Source organism: Chiloscyllium plagiosum, unplaced genomic scaffold, assembly GCF_037043375.1.
Source record: "Chiloscyllium plagiosum isolate Xiang-an unplaced genomic scaffold, Cpla_swu_hap1 HiC_scaffold_45, whole genome shotgun sequence".
Classification (NCBI taxonomy): Eukaryota; Metazoa; Chordata; class Chondrichthyes; order Orectolobiformes; family Hemiscylliidae; genus Chiloscyllium; species Chiloscyllium plagiosum.
In genome coordinates, this window is record NW_028270183.1 from 14,114,534 (window position 1) to 14,132,325 (window position 17,792).

At 40.7% G+C, this 17,792-nt stretch overlaps 1 protein-coding gene across 2 annotated transcripts in view; it reads left to right on the forward strand.

Moving 5' to 3' along the window:
• stxbp2 (syntaxin binding protein 2) overlaps nt 1-17,792 on the forward strand; it is a 70,557-nt gene that overhangs the window by 47,057 nt on the left and 5,708 nt on the right. For both annotated transcript variants that reach the window (XM_043694850.2, XM_043694848.2), the window contains exons 9-18: nt 346-476; nt 992-1,099; nt 3,740-3,797; nt 6,384-6,449; nt 6,770-6,850; nt 8,301-8,439; nt 10,327-10,433; nt 11,572-11,670; nt 14,693-14,778; nt 15,416-15,573. In XM_043694850.2, coding sequence (XP_043550785.1) covers nt 346-476; nt 992-1,099; nt 3,740-3,797; nt 6,384-6,449; nt 6,770-6,850; nt 8,301-8,439; nt 10,327-10,433; nt 11,572-11,670; nt 14,693-14,778; nt 15,416-15,573 — 1,033 coding nt within the window. The remainder of the gene's footprint in view (nt 1-345; nt 477-991; nt 1,100-3,739; nt 3,798-6,383; nt 6,450-6,769; nt 6,851-8,300; nt 8,440-10,326; nt 10,434-11,571; nt 11,671-14,692; nt 14,779-15,415; nt 15,574-17,792) is intronic.

Here is a 17,792-nt window from a genome sequence, read left to right on the forward strand (position 1 = left end):
AAGACGACCATTTGACCCATTGCTGTCAATGAGCAATTGATCATTTTTCCACCTTGTCCCCTATAATACTGCACATTCTTCTTTTTTGAATAGTAATCTAGTTCCCTCTTGAATGACACGATTGACTCTGCGCGCGCGCATACGCACACGCACGTACTCGCTGTTTATTCCAGACTTTAACTATGTGGGAAAATTTCTCCATGTCTCCATCGCTTCTTGTAATCTCATTACATTGCATAAATGGGATTCTCCTGTGGGTAGATGAATCGCATTGGGCTTAATGGCCATTATCTTGTGCCTCCTTTTTTAATTTTTGTTTCACTCAAACCTCCAATTTTTGTCTAGGGTCCTGAAAAGTCCCGTTCACAGCTGTTGATAGTCGACCGGGGCTACGACCCAGTGTCACCAATCCTGCATGAACTGACCCTCCAGGCTATGGCCTACGATTTATTACCAATTGATCAAGATATTTATTCGTAAGTTTTAGTTTTAAAATTACTCCAACTAAAATGTTTTTTTGACGCGTCAGTGCATATTTTCCATTACCCTGTTTTCTGGTGCATTATGTTGAGAGTTGAGATGGATGGTATAAAGGAGTTCCATTAAAATTGAGAATGGCAACATGTACAGTAACAGTCAACTGGAGCAAAGCATTTAAAACCCAGGCATTTGGAAATCTTTCCATAGTATTCAGGAGTTCCTCTTAATATCTTGGCGATGTTTTGTTCCCAGTTTGTGCATCTGAGGACATTTCATTGGTGTCAATGGTAGTTATTCAGAGCTTCATTGTAAACTAAAACTAAGTTTTTTTTTGTTACTGATTTTAATATTTCAATGTTTTTAAAATAATCTGTATTTAGATGTTGAAGCGATTACTTGAGAGGAGGGAAAACTTAGAAATGCAGTGTATATTGAAGGAGACCCAACATTATAATTTTCTACACAGTATTTTTGGATCTATTTGCAGACACATTGTTGCTTTATTTTTCAGGTATGAAACTGCAGGAGTTGCAGAATCCCGAGTGAAGGATACTCTGCTGGATGAGGATGATGAACTTTGGCTGCAGCTGCGCCACATGCACATTGCTGATGTCTCCAAGTATGTCCTTGTTATTGCTTGATATTAGATATGCTGCTATTTTCATAGAATCGTAGAATCCCTACAGTTTGGAAGCAAGCCATTCAGCCCATTGAGTCCTCACTGACCCTCCAAAGACTATCCCATCTAGACCACCCCCACCCTGACCCTATGACCCAGCATTCCTCATGGCTAATCCAACTAATCTACTCATCCCTGGATACACTGGGCAATTTAGCACTGCAGATTCATCTAACCTGCATATCTTTGGGCTGTGGGAGGAAACCGGAGCATCCAGAGGAAAACCGTGCAAACGTCACGCAGACAGTCACCCAAGGGTAGAATCAAACCAGAGTCCCTGGTGCTGTGAGGCAGCAGTGCTAACCACTGAGCCACCATGCCACCCCTTTTGAAGAACAGGCAAGTTCTTTGCAATTTTGTCAACATCACTAAAACAGATTATTCTTGTGGAATTTGGCTGCCACATTCCCTAAATTGTTGACTGTGAATCTGTTTTGAAGTATTTGCTGTAAATGGCTTTGGCATGACCTGAGATCTTGGTTGATACATAAATGCAAGTTTTGAACAAGATCTGTACTACCTGTCTTCAGGATAGCAAATTTGCACACGCTATAATTTATCTCTAGCTTAATCCTGACAAGAACTGACATGTACCCATCAAATATTTATAGTAATTATCCCCTTCAACCTCTTGAATGTAATCCAAAAGCAACAAATAATAATTATTCCAACATAATTAATACACCAGCAGATCTTGTGCTACTTTAGGCAGAAGCTCCAGTTTCAAGTCCATTCACATGGCTAAAGAAGTTATGTTTATAATGAAGCCAGACACATTTGAATAGCAGCCTGTGAACCATTCCAATGTATGCCAACGGAAGGCAGAAAGATTTCTCGACAGTTATCTTATGGAAAGGAATTGGAGCCTCTAACATCACTATCCAACCTACAACATGCTGTGGCAATCTAAATTTGTGTAAGTCTGGTTCTTTTGGGATGGAGGACCTGTTGTTTCAGTTGGATCAGAATGCTGCCAACAACAAGGGTTCAATCGCTGTTCTGTAGGGGTAGATTTGGGACCAACCTCTCTACCTATTGTGAAGGTCAAGGTGGAGCAAGCTTGGGCAGAGAACTCAAGAAAATGAACAAGAATTAAGAGTGCATCCACAGTGTTTTTAAATCAGCAAAATTGTGAGAATTTTTCCAAAAAGAGCAAGTAAACAAAAATAGACACATCAAAGTCTTACAGACGTTTAAATATTTTTGTGTAGTCACTGCTGTACTGAACAATTGTGTGTGTGTATACACTCCTATCACTATTAATAATGATACAAGCTAATTTTCAAACTTTCCTATAGCCACACCCTTTACCCATAGCTATCCCTCCACTCTGGGTTATTTTCCCTTGTGGAGAGGCTATAGTATGGCAATGGTAAGATAATTGACAAAATTACACTTAATTAACTTTACATATAAATTAATTGAAAGCAGGTCCCTCCTAGTCTTCACTGATTAACTGGCATTAATGTCTGAATTGGGAATGTTGGAGGGAAGTAGTTTGTTATATAAGTTACAAACTACATAAGTTACTTAATTTTAGATCCTTGAGTCTGCTTGAAACAGCATTTCAATTTGTATAGCTTAAGAAATATTTTTGATCTCAGTCGATTGCTCCATGGAATGCTCAGTCCACAAAATCAGTGCAATCTCATTTGTCCCATAGTGAACCAGAATTTTCCCAGGACATAGCCTTGTGCCAGACACATTGTTGTACAATATATTTTGCTATCTGTGTATTACAATCTTTCATGGAATAAAACTTGTATTGTTTTTCCAATTTGTATTGTTTTCCCATGCGTAACATATGAAAGGTTAAAATTTGGAAGCTTATTTCTGAGAGGCTGCCACTATTTAAATTAATGTAATTAACTAGCAACAACAACAACTTGTACTTGCATTAAAGCTGTTCCAGAGTGTTTGGTATTTTTTTAAAAACAAAGGCTCTCATAGAATTAAGTGATAGCGAGGCTGTAAGAAGACTTTTTTTTTAAAGATTGGGATTGAAATGAAGTGCCTGGGTTTAGAAAATGCTTTGAATAAACTCCAACACTCAAAGAGATTGATAGAATACAGTAGATCCCCATATCCGCAGATTTGGTTTCTGCGGTTTACCGCAGCCCAAAAATGTTACATGGAATGTTTCAGAAATAGTTCTGGGGGTGGCCAGGGAGGTAAGTTTGCCATTTAAATTATAGGGTTTGCTGCTATCTTTGAATTCGGGCATACCTGTACTCAATGCTAGAGTTTGGCTGTTCCTAGATTAGAATTGGAGTATCTTTCAATGTGGTGATAGCTGTTATCACAGAATTCTTAAAATTGCATCCACAAAACTATTCTAAATTTGTGGGAATTTATGCTGTTTTGAGTGTTGTCCCATTGTGCTGAGTAAATTAAAATTATTATGGCTCAATACATATAACTGGACTTGTGCAAGCCTCTCTCCTGAGAGTTTGATTTGTAGCCAGGTTCTACAAGGCCAGGCCATTTGTATAAATAATCATTTAAATGTATTCTTTCCTGTTGAATGGATTGGATAAGAGTTTCTACAGACACACACCACCTTTTGTTTTTCCTCCTAAGGAAAGTAACAGAATTATTGAAGACATTCTGTGAAAGCAAAAGGATGACAACTGATAAGGTGAGCAGATTTTTCTTCATTGGTCATGACAGTCACCAGATCCCTATGTACACTCACAAGCTAACATGCATCTGATTTTAAAGTCCCTGTCTTTTGCCCTTTTTCTTAAGGAAGGGAGTTAGAGGTAAGATGTCTTCACCCAGAATTCCCTGCCACAAAACTGTTGAGGCCAAAACCTTGAATGTTTTCAGGAAGTAGACAGAAATAGATTATAAGGCTACGGGACATCATAAGGATATGGGGAGAAAGCAGGAACAAGATACTCGGTTGGATGATCAGCTGTGATCATACTGAATGGTGGAGCAAACTTGAAGGGCTGAATGGCCTACTGCTGTTCCTATTTTCAATGTGTTAGATCATACAAAGCAGGAAGCTACAGCTGGAAAGCAAGATGTTACTTGCATTGAAAATACTTGCATCTATACGTGATGTATTTGAGAAAAAGTGAATTAGAAAGGTATGCTGAAAAGCTAAGATCAGGCGATTCTGGAGTATAAATATCAGCACAGATTAGTTGACTTGAATAGAATCTTGTACACCAAGTTTGTCCTGCTCATAGACTCAATATCATTATGTGCAGGATCAATGTGATGTACAAGGTTCCAGGCAGAGACTGCACAAAACATTATTCATAGGACAAACGGGCAGACAACTAGCAATCTGCATTCATGAACATCAAATAGCCTCTAAATGCCACAACCAGCTATCCCTAGTATCAGTTAACACAGACGACTGGGATCTCTCACTTGATCGAGACAACACACTATTAGATCAAGCCAAACAGAAGACAGCCAGAGAATGCAGAGAAGCATTGCACTCATCCACAGATTCCATCAATAAACACATTAACCTAAACCCAATATACTGACCACTGCAACGAACAATCGGAACAAAACTGCATAAATTCCAACCGATAGTATAGCAGTGTTTTACGGGAGGCTCCACAGCACTGACGATGTCCCTAGCAAGGGGACAAAATGTCTGCAAACCAAATTCCCAGCTCGGTGAACATACCCACAACAACTGCTGCTGACACCTGAGTGACCAATCTTTACACAAACCTTAGTTCTTTACTGTCTAACATTACCAGTTCTGTAGTATTGGACCTGCTGACATGCGGTAGATATGTTACCAAACACAGTGACACCCTGAAACAATCAGCCATATCAATCAAAGACCCATAACTTGATTTGATGTTTGCTTGGAATATTGAAGACTGACTAACTGGTGTTGGCATTCTGTTGCTCTGACAGTCTCTACCATGAAATTTATCAAAATGATGTTGCTGCCAAACCCAAGTGCATTTCACTCCTCCTGATCAATGCAGTGTTGCACCATGGAAAGGTTGCACAAAGTACAGATTTAGTATACATAAAACATAAAATTCCTCATTCCTACATCAGCTTATTGGCTAGGTAAGGGTGAGAAAGGCCACCTGTCCAATCACTTTTTCATTAGTCTAGAGAGATCCTATGTTTACCTGTCATCGTCCCCACCCAACTTTAAAACTTCCTGGCAGAAAAATATGTTTTAAGTTATATTAAATTTGTTTCTGATATTCTATCCTCTAGTTCATTTTGTATTTTGCTCACTCTTTGTGATTATGTTCTTTGATATGTGTAAAATGTGCTAATTTTAACATTGTTAAAACAAGACCATATTTAAAAAATAATCCCTTTAAAAGAGATTCTCTGAGACCCCTTTTCCAAATGAAAGCCCAAGTTCTACTGACTTTCTTAATAACCAATAAGCGCACACCATGATGTTAACTTCCAACAGTAGTGTTGCCTGAAGAGGGTTTCAATGCTTGCCAAAGTTGTGCCAATCAATAACCGTATTCTCTCATATAAAATAAATGCAAATAATAAGTAAACTTTGTCATGAACTGACATTGAAGTACAACACTAAAGATGAGCAACTGTGTGCTGCACTGTAACTGCAGCTCTGTGAAAGAATAGTCTTACTGACAGGCACTGTCACCCAGTTGCTGTGTAGTCACTGAAATATTTCAACATGATATCACTTGTTTCAGTGGGGCCTGTTTACCACTTTACGAAATTGCAGCCCAAGTCTATTAATGTTGAGGATTGTTTACTAACAGGATTTTCTGTTTACTATCAACACGGCCAAGGGTTATGCCGGAAAGTCTGGGACCAGATCAGCTGTTGAATGGGCTGGTACGGGTTCCAAACAGGCACCACTGGAGAAGGGCTTATACCTGAAACGTCAATTCTCCTGCTCTTTGGATGCTGCCTGACCTGCTGCGCTTTTCCAACAACACATTTTTCAGCTCTGATCTCCAGCATCTGCAGTCCTCACTTCTAGCTTCATGTGGACCAGGAAAGGGAAAAGAATGACCTACAACTGCGTTCTTGATCCTCCTTTCATATTCCAGTTGGAAAGTGATTCGCATGTGTGAATATGATTTAACACACTTGTGAAGAGCTTGCACTGAGGTTGTAGGATGAAGAACAGGTACTTCACCCTCCAATGTTGGTGATACTCTGACAAGAGCCAAGCCCTTTAAAGGGAAGGGGAGAAAATCGAAGTGAAAATAGTGTCAGAAGTACTTCTCTTTTCTTTCAGGCTAATCTGCGGGATCTTTCTCAAATACTAAAGAAAATGCCTCAATATCAGAAGGAGCTCAGCAAAGTGAGTACCACAATATTTTATTATCTCTGGTGGGGGAGGGGATTGGAGAACAAGTGAGCATGTGTAGTGTTAGTTGGAAGGCAGAAAAACTACAGGGGCTATAACTTACAGGCTATACTATAAGCCCTCACTAGTGAATGGGGAGGAAGTTCAAGAATTTGTAGTCCTTTATTGTCAAACTTCAAGCACTATTTTCCCTTTTAATTTTCAGTTAAGGGTAAAGAATGATGTTTTCTTGTTTTGTCTACATTATTCCTGCTATTCTCTTATTTCACAGTCCTATTACAATTGTGTCACTTTTTTATTTTTCTCCCTTGTAGTACTCTACACATTTGCACTTGGTTGAAGACTGTATGAAGCACTTTAAGGGCTCAGTTGAAAAGATGTGTAAAGTGGAGCAGGTCAGTGTGTTGTGCGTCAGTCTGGAGTCCATATTTGTAGTAGGTAATATCTTCGGTTACTGATTCACGGTCACACTAAACGTTTAATGATCTAACTTGTTTTTACTTGATGCTTTTCAAAGTGGATCCTTGAAAGTATATTTTGAAATGTCTAGGCTATGGATGTAGGCTTTGCTCGCTGAAATGGAAGGTCTGTTTTAAGATGTTTCGTCGTCATATTAGATAACATCAGTGAGACTCTGGATGAAACACTGGTGACATGGCCCGCTTTCTATTGTGATTAGGTTTCCTTGGGTTGGTGGTGTCACTTCCTGTTTTTTTTCTCTGGGTGTGGCAAGTCAATGTGTTTGTTGATAGAGTTCAGGTTGGAATGCCATGCTTCTAGGAGTTCTTGTGCGTGTCTCTGTTTGGCTTGTCCTAGGATGGATGTGTTGTCCCAGTTGAAGTGATGTCCTTCCTCATCTATAGGTAAGGATACTAGTGAGAGTGGGTCTTTTCTTTTTGTGGCTAGTTGATGTTCATGCATCCTGGTGACCAGTTTTCTGTCTGTTTGTCCAATGTACTGTTTGTTACAGTTATAACAGTCATAAAGATGTACAGCACTGAAACAGACCCTTTGGTCCAACCTGTCCATGCCAACCAGATATCTCAACCCAATGTAGTTAGCGCCCGGTTCATATCCCTCCAAACCCTTCCTATTCATATACCCATCCAAATGCCTTTTAAATGTTGCAGTTGTACCAACCTCCACCACTTCCTCTGGCAGCTCATTCCATTCACGTACCACCCTCTGTGTGAAAAAGTTGCCCCTTAGGTCTCTTTTAAATGACATTAGTTTTGCTTGTGGTCTGTATAAGGGTCGTTCAAGTTCATTTACCACCACCTGAGAAAAAGAACAGGAAATGATGTCACCAACCCAAGGAAACCTAAACATATAAATAGAAAGCTGGTCATGCCACCAATGCTTCATCTGGAGGCTTACTGGTGTTACCTAGTAGGGTGACGAAACATCTGGAAATGAACCTTACAGCTCAGCGAGCAAACCTACATCCAGAACCCCAACCTGAGTTACAAATCTTCTCAAACTCGCTAATGTCTAGGCTATTTTACAAAAATTCATTTACGGTTGCTGTATGTAAAAACAAAAAAAATTGTGTAATTGTATAAAATGTATGTACTAGGAGAAAGTGAGGACTGCAGATGCTGGAGATCAGGGTCGAGTGTGGTGCTGGAAAAGCACAGCAGGTCAGGTAGCATCCGAGGAGCAGGAGAATTGACGTTTTGGGCATAAGCCCTTCATCAGGAATCTTACCTGACGAAGGGCTCATGTCCAAAACGTTGATTCTCCTCCTCTGATGCTGCCTGATCTGCTGAGTTTTTCCAGCACCCCACTGTCAACTAAAATGTATGTACATCAGATTAATAAAATGAGCCTGTGGTCTATAAACAGGACCTTGCCATGGGGACTGATTCAGAGGGAGAGAAGGTCAAAGATCCAATGAAGATAATTGTGCCAATCTTACTGGATACGAACATTAAATCCTATGACAAAATCAGGATTATTCTTCTATACATCTTCCTCAAGAACGGTGCAGTATAACTTTTGGAAAATTCATATTTTTATTTATTTCAAATAGTGTTATGTTGTCTAGTGTTACAGTTGTGGTTCCCAATATTTATCCCTTTCACATGATGACCTGTCACACAGTTGATTTCAAAACAACCTCTGACAAATGTCATGTTAGCCCTGTGTAAATCTGCATTGTAATATTTGAGGTAAAGTAATTAAGTTGACAACTGCTAGCATTTTTACAAGATCACTTCAATGAGGTTATTTGGCTTTGTGACAACAAAACTTAACAAGTGGGCCTGGAGAAGTGGTGGTGAGAAACGTAGAATTGGCCTCTTGCCTCTGCATCTTGGGTTTAAATCCAGCTCAAAAGTTTCTTCTGATTGTGATGGTCAGTGTGAAATAGATTTGAGTCATCAATTCTATTTTTATTTTCAATTCACTCATGTGTGCACTGCTGGCAAGCCCAGTATTTATTGCCCATTCCTCTACTCTTGAATTGAGTGGTTGGCAGACCATGCCAGAGGGCACTTGATAGTCAGGCACATTGCTATAAATCTGGAATCATCTAGGCCACACCAGGTGAGGATGGCAGATTTCTCTCCCCAAAGGATATTGGTGAACTGGATTGTTGTAAAAACCCATGATATTGTCGTGGACATCATCGCTGAGAGCAGCTTTTGATTCCAGAAGGCATTGATTGAATATAAATTCTACCACTTGCTGTAATGGGATTTGAGCCCATTTTCCCCAGCTATTGGCCTGTGCCTCTGAATTACTAGTGTTATTTCTCACCTTCTTGTGTGAACATGAGCTTGTACTCAAGGTTGGTCCTGATTCTACGAATTGGCCATGCCTTTCCAATGAAATGTTTACATAGAAAATGTTGCAAAATAGTAAACGGATGCTTTTTTTCCCCCAGGTTGGAACAAAGGCACATTCTGTGGAGCTGTAATCTGCATTTTTTATTGCTTGTGTTGATATGGCTTGTTTGTTTCAGGCAACTAGTCCTTTGCATAGAATTAATTCCCCTTGACCTTGAGCACAAAATGCATCTTATATTTAAATATGCATCTACAGTAAAAGATCACCTGTTGTGATTTGCCAAACTTACGCTCAACAAAGTAGCTCTTAGAGCTTTTCAAGTAGAAAGTCTCTCAATCTGACCATTTAAACTTGAACATTTCAGTCCTGTACTTCATAGGAAGTTATCAAATTCATTGTCTGTGCTCCATTATTTGGCTTCTGCAAGGGTTGAGCTTGAGAGAATAGCATTAACTGATGTCCAGTCACATTTGGTGGGACATCATTGAGTATAGGTTGGCTAAGGATGATCATGAGTTAAGTTGGGGTGCCTTTCCTATGAAACAGTATGCCATTGTTTCTAATTGAAACGTATAGGATTCTGAGATGACTTTACAGAATAAATCCTGAGCGGTTATTTCCTGTGGTTAGAAAAACTTCAACTAGATGATACAGTATTAGATTTGATTGGCCATTTAGAACTGAAACCAGGAGGAATTTCTTCACTTTAGTGGCCGGTGAATCCTTGGAATGTTATATCCCAGAGACCTGTGGATGTGCAATGAGTTTATTTAAGGCTGAGATCGCTTCAGTTTTTGACACTGAAAGAATCGAGGGATAAGGTCATATGAAGGAAAGTACAGTCGAGATTGAAGATCAATTGTGATCCTATTGACTGGTGACGCACAGGGTTAAGGGACCATAAGTAGTGTCCCTCCTCAAATATCAAATCCACTGTTACCTCACCAATGCCAAGAATGGCTAAGTTAGTGTTAGGTTCTTGTGGAGGTTTTGGGAGCCACATGGGGAAAGTTAAGAAATATTTTCTTATTTCTATCATCTTGTTTCCTCTAGTTAAACCTGCTCTGCTTGATTGTTTCAGGGATCACAGAAGAGAACCTCACCAAACTTATTCAGCATGCAAACATCCAGGAAGACAGCAATATCATCCGAAACTTTCAGAACCTGGGTACGACCATCATAGCTGGGGTACGCACTACATAAACTGAGTTTTGTTTTCAGTTTTTGCTTTGTATGTAGCAGTCACGAAAGTAGTATTCTGTTTCCAACACAGACATAAATTTAATTCTTAACAAAAATGTGACTGTAATCCTTTCTCAATAATTATTTTTGAAGTCCAGCTGTAAAAAATGTGGGTTCCTAAATTATGACAATATCCTAAAAGCAGAAAATGTTATAAGTGTTGAGACAAGGCAGCATCCATGATGAAGAAAGTGAGCACTGCAGATGCTGAAGACCAAAGTAGAGAGCGTGGAAAAGCGCAACAGTTAGGCAGCATCTGAGGAGCAGGGAAATGGACATTTTCGGGCATAAGCCCTTCATCAGGAATGAGGCTTGTGGGCCGGCGTCAGAGATAAATGGGAGGAGTGGTGGGGAAGGTAGCTGAAGGTGGGGGCAAAGGTGATAGGTTAGAGAGGAGGGTGGAGCGGATAGATGGCAAAGGTGATGGAAAGGTCAAGAGAGCAGTGCTAAGTTGGAGACTTGGGACTGGGATAATGTGGGGGGGGGGGGGGCGGCAATGAGGAAACTGGTGAAATCCACATTGATCCCATGGGGTTGCAGGGTCCCAAGGCAGAAGATGAGGCATTCTTCCTCCAGGTGTCTGGTGAGGGTTTGGTGATGGGGGAAGCCCAGGACCTGCAAAAAGGCAAGTAATGAAACAAAAGATGAGGCTAGAAAGATGTTAAATTGGTATTGATAGATTTGATCTTCCTACTTGACCCACATTCAGCCATAGACTGTGAAATGCAACTAAGTGTTGTGCTATTATTTAGGCACATTCTGCTTTATTGGGGTGCTGTTAACTTGCATTTCATCAGATGTTTATGAAAGTTGGAAGGTCAGTGTTTGAAAAACTCTAATTCAAAAATAACCATAATACAAACACAATTTTCTGCTGACTTGGCTATGGGAGATACATGGAGGATATTGCAAAGATGGGCATTGTGTTTACTGATGGATACTAGGCTCTGTAATTTGGATATTGGGTCTTGGTTGAACAGGGCATCAGAAATCCACAGTCACTTGAAAAATGGAGGAAGACACAAAATGCTGGTATCTGACATTAGTGAAGTTAACCTGTATATATTTTTAACTTCATTTTAAGAGTGGATCATCTTCAAAATCTAAACCGGAAAGGAAATTACGAACAGAGTCAACTTACCAACTCTCCAGGTGGACTCCTGTCATCAAAGATATCATGGAGGTATAGTGGTTGTAATTTGGATAAGTGTGGGTTTCCAACTTAGGACAGAAAGCTGCTTGTCACTTTGCTGCATATTCAGTGATCATGAGGTGACCAGTTTATCTCTCTCATTCATAGCTGATATTTTCAGGATTTCGTGAGAATAGACAATCGGTGCAGGAGTAGGCCATTCTGCCCTTTGAGCCTGCACCACCATTTAATCTGATCATCCTTAATCAGTATCCTGTTCCTGTCTTATCTCCATAACCCTTGAGATCCACTATCCTTGAGAGCTCTATCCAACTCTTTCTTAAATGAATCCAGAGACTGGGCCTCCACTGCCCTCGGGCAGAGCATTCCACACAGCCACCACACTCTGGGTGAAGAAGTTTCTCCTCATCTCTGTCCTAAATGGTCTACCCCCTATTTTTAAGCTGTGTCCTCTGGTTCGGCACTCACCCATCAGCGGAAACATGTTTCCTGCCTCCAGAGTGTCCAATCCTTTAATAATCTTATACGTCTCAATCAGATCCCCTCTCAGTCTTCTAAATTCAAGGGTATGCAAGCCCAGTCGCTCCAGTCTTTCAGCGTAAGGTAGTCCCGCCATTCCAGGAATTGACCTCATGAACCTACGCTGCGCACTCTCAATAGCCAGAATGTCTTTCCTCAAATTTGGAGACCAGAACTGCACACAATACTCCAGGTGTGGTCTCACCAGGTCCTGTACAGCTGCAGAAGAACCTCTTCGCTTCTATACTCAATCCCTCTTGTTATAAAGGCCAGCATGCTATTAGCCTTCTTCACTACCTGCTGTACCTGCATGCTTACCTTCATTGACTGGTGTACAAGAAGGGCTTATGCCCGAAACGTCGATTCTCCTGTTCCTTGGATGCTGCCTGACCTGCGCTTTTCCAGCAACACATTTTCAGCTGGTGTACAAGAACACCCAGATCTTTGTACTGCTCCTTTACCTAAATTGATTCCATTTAGGTAGTAATCTGCCTTCCTGTTCTTGCCACCAAAGTGGATAACCATACATTTATCCACATTAAACTGCATCTGACCACTCACCTAACCTGTCCAGGTCACCCTGTAATCTCCTAACATCTTCCTCACATTTCACCCTGCCACCCAGCTTAGTATCATCAGCAAATTTGCTAATGTTATTGCTGATACCATCTTCTATATCATTAACATATATTGTAAAAAGCTGCGGTCCCAGCACGGATCCCTGCGGTACCCCACTGGTCACTGCCTGGCATTCCGAAATGGAGTCGTTTATCACTACTTTGTTTCCTGTCAGCCAACCAACTTTCAATCCAAGTTAGTACTTTACCCCCAGTACATGCACCCTAATTTTGCTCACTAACCTCCTATGTGGGACTTTATCAAAAGCTTTCTGAAAGTCCAGGTACACTACATCTACTGGATCTCCCTCGTCCATCTTCAGAGTTACATCCCCAAAAAATTCTAGAAGATTAGTCGAGCATAATTTCCTCCTCTTAAATCCATGTTGACTCTGACCGATCCTGTTACTACAATCTAGATGTGTTGTAAGTTCATCCTTTATAATAGACTCCGCATCTTTCCCACCACTGAAGTCAGACTAACTGGTCTATAAATTTCCTGCTTTCTCTCTCCCACCTTTCTTAAAAAGTGGTACAACATTAGCCACCCTCTAATCTGCAGGAACTGATCCCGAATCTATCCAACTCTGGAAAATAATCACCAATGCATCCACGATTTCCCGAGCCACCTCTTTCAGTACCCTGGGATGTAGACCATCAGGCCCCGGGAGCTATCAACCTTCAGACCTAACAGTCTCTCCAACACCAAATCCTGGCAAATATAAATTCTCTTAAGTTCAGGTCCTTCAGCCACTGTTACCTCAGGGAGATTGCTTGTGTCTTCCCCAGTAAACACAGATCTGAAGTACCAATTCAATTCTTCTGCCATTTCTTTGTTCCCCGTAATATATTCCCCTGTTTCTGTCTTCAAGGGCCCAATTTTAGTCTTAACCTTTTTTTGCCTTTCACATACCTAAAAAAGCTTTTACTATCCTTTTATATTTTTGGCCAGTTTACATTCGTACCTCATTTTTTCTGTGTATTTCCTTCTTAGTACTCCTCTGTGTTGCTCTTTAAAAGCTTCCCAGTCCTCTGCTTTCCCACTTATCTTTGCTATGTTATACTTTTTCTCTTTTAACTTTATATGTTTCTTAACTTCCCTCGTCAGCCACGGCCACCCATGCCTCCTCCTAGGATCTTTCTTTCTTTTTTGGAATGAACTGATCCTGCAACTTCTGCATTATACACAGAAATATCCGCCGTTATTCCTCCACTGTCATCCCTGCTAAGGTATTGCACCATTGAACTTTGGCCAGCTCCTCCCTCATAGCTCCATAGTTCCCTTTATTCAACAGAAATATTGTCATTTCCGATTATACCCTCTCCCCCTCAAATTGCAGATTAAAGATTATTGTATTATGGTCACTATTTCCCAATGGCTCATTCACTTCGAGGTCCCTGATCAATTCTGGTTCATTGCACAATATCAGATCCAGAATTGCCTTCTCTCTGGTAGGCTTCAGCACCAGCTGTTCTAAGAATCCATCTCGGAGGCACTCCCAAAGTTTCTTTCTTGAGGTCCAATACCATCCTGATTCTCCCAGTCTACCTGCATGTTGAAATCCCCCATAACAACTGTAGTAACATCTTTGCGACAGGCCAATTTCAGCTCCTGATTCAACTTGCATCCAACATCCAGAATAAGCTATATTTCTTTTGACTAGCAAACTTGGGAAATAGAGAATAGCATTAATTTGTGTATAATAAAATAGTGAATGCAAAGATCCTTATGCATATTGAAGTTGTAAAAATGTATATGCTTAAATGGTAAAAAAAGTGGAGTTCATAATATGTAAATATTGCACACTATGGCTATGTATTCAATATCTCATCTGAAGTATTCATTCTTCTGTGCACATTACCATCCATTGTTTGCAATAGTATGTATGTTTATGTAAACCTTGTCCATCTTATAGGATGCTACGGAAGAAAAGCTTTGCAAAAAACAGTGGCCATTTGTGTCCGACCCAGCCCCAAGTGCAGCAACACAGACAGCTGTGAGGTACATGATTGATTCGTTCCCTGTGTTCCACCTACTGGGATTGAAAACCTTAGTTAATGATGCAACGTCTTGCATCATTTGAAGGCAAAAAAACTAGTCACTTTGTTCCTATAGCAGTGCTGTGTGAAGATCCTATATATTTTCAGAAGAGAGTAGTTAGTATAGAAGTTATTGCTCAGGGCACGAGTACAGATCCCATCCTGGCAATTTTGAAAGTTTAATTTTTTAAAATCATTGTAGATTTTAAGAACTGGCATTATAAAGTGGCTATGGAAGTGTCTGAAATAATCCAGCTAATTCACAAGAGTCCTTTAGTGGAACACCCCGCTGCTCATCCTGATCTGGTCCATGTGTAACTCTTGTACCACACTGGTTTATCCATCCACTGACAGCACTAGCAAGTTATTCAGTTGCATCAGACCATTACTTTGGCTATTACTTTGGGCAGCTGACGATGTTCAACAAATGATCATCTTGCCAGTGTTGCCAACCACCAAAAGTGATGGTTTATTCATCCTCTAAGAAGAGGAGGTTGTTTGTGCGTCATTATCCCCGTGCTAAGATTCTACAACACTGAGACAGTCCTTTTGTTAATAGCAAATGGGGTAACATTAACAAACCTTGTTGCTTCCTCAAGCGCCCGCTTTGGTCATTGGCACAAGAACAAGACTCCAACAGAGTACAGAATTGGACCCCGGCTCATTGTTTTTGTTATTGGGGGTGTCTCCATGTCTGAGATGCGCTGCGCATATGAAGTAACCAAGGCTACCGATGGCAAATGGGAGGTGTTGATTGGTAAGTCCTGTCTGTTTTCTGTATTGAACTTCTTTCATTGGTTCCCTCGCAAATGTGCATTGAACCTTTGCAAACAATCATCTTCTGATTCCCAAACTTGTCTTTCATACAACATGTAAAATTGAGTGACTATTGAAATTGGCTAGTGAATTTGGTGGTAGGCTGGGAATTATGGCTCTAATTTACTTATAAACTACAGCACTGTCTGAGTGTAGCAGGTTTATTCTTCTCTCAAACTGCAGTGACTTGAGGTTAGATCATTAATGGAAGTTTGCATCGGAGAGATTAATTCTAATTACTTCTGGTGCGGATTTCTCTAGGCTTAATTGATAGGGAGCTTCTCCCAACTCCTCAGCCAGGAATTGCAATTGTTACATGGTGCCTACTTACAGTGCCCCTTCTCCTAAATCTATTTTATTGGTTTAGTACATTTTGCACTTTTTCATTGTTGTTCCCACAAGTATAATAGTTTCACATTGACAGAATTTAGCATGTAGAATAATTTAGTGTGGGTTTAAATTTTATCCAGAGAAAGAACTTGGAAGAACCTGCTGGATATTTGACATTTGGATGTTGGAAGCATCATTTCTGATGATGGGGAGAGACCAGTTTGAAAATTTGAGTCATTCAGAGTGAGAAATGAAATTGGACACTTCGTGTTGGTCAAATGATAATCAAGCTTTGAAATGTTTTTGGAATCTCATTCTAGCAAGTGCTGGAAATGGGTCGAGTGATTGAATGCATTGAGAACAGAAGGATTGAAGGATGTGATATACATTTTAACAGAAGCATTCTTATCTGTGAAATGGAAATGCTTTCTGGGGACAATGATATTTTGCTTTGCCTAAAAACTAGTTTTGAGAAGATTTTTAGCTCAGGTTGAGGTTTGGATGAATCTTTGCTCACTAAGCTGGAAGGTTCATTTCCAGATGTTTCGTCACCCTATTAGATAACATCTTCAGTGCTTTCTATTTGTATGTTTGGGTTTCTTTGGGTTGGTGATGTCATTTGCTGTGGCGAAGTCACTTCCTGTTCTTTTTCTCAGGGGGTGATAGATGGGGTCTAACTCTTTGTTGATAAGAGTTCCAGTTGGAATGCCATGCTTCTAAGAATTCTCGTGCATGTCTTTGTTTGGCTTGTCTTAGAATGGATGTAGTGTCTCAGTTGAAGTGGTGTCCTTCCTCATCTGTGTGTAAGGATACTAATGAGAGGGGGTCATGTCTTTTTGTGGCTGGTTGGTGTTCATGTATTCTGGTGGCTAGTTTTCTGGTGATTTGTCCAATGTAGCATTTGTTGTCATCCTTGCACAGTATTTTGTAAATGACATTAGTTTTGCTTGTTGTCTGTACGGGCACTTTCATGTTCAATAGCTGCTGTTTTAGTGTGTTGGTGGGTTTGTGAGATACCATGATGCCTGCGTACAAACGAAGCTGCATCAGAATGTTATCACAACGAACAAACACACACTGCACCACATGAGGAACTACACGTAGAACATAGAAAAATACAGTGCAGTACAGGCCCTTTGGCCCTCAATGTTGTGCCGATCTAAGCCCACCTAACCTACACTAGCCCACTATCCTCCATATGCCTATCCAATGCCCGTTTAAATGCCCATAAAGAGGGAGAGTCCACCACTGCTACTGGCAGGGCATTCCATGAACTCATGACTCGCTGAGTAAAGAATCTACCCCTAACATCTGTCCTATACCTAACACCCCTTAATTTAAAGCTATGCCCCCTCGTAATAGCTGACTCCATACGTGGAGAAAGATTCTCACTGTCGACCCTATCTAAACCCCTAATCATCTTGTACACCTCTATCAAGTCACCCCTAAACCTTCTTTTCTCCAATGAAAACAGCCCCAAGTGCCTCAGCCTTTCCTCATACGATCTTCCTACCATACCAGGCAACATCCTGGTAAACCACCTCTGCACCCGTTCCAGTGCCTCCACATCCTTCCTATAGTATGGTCACCAAAACTGCACACAATACTCCAGATGCGGCCGCACCAGAGTCTTATACAACTGCAACATGACCTCAGGACTCCGGAACTCAATTCCTCTACCAATAAAAGCCAGTATGCCATATGCCACCTTCACCGCACTATTTACCTGGGTGGCACCTTTCAGAGATCTGTGTACATGGACACCAAGATCTCTCTGCTCATCCACACTACCAAGTATCCGACCATTGGCACAGTATCCCATCTTCTTCT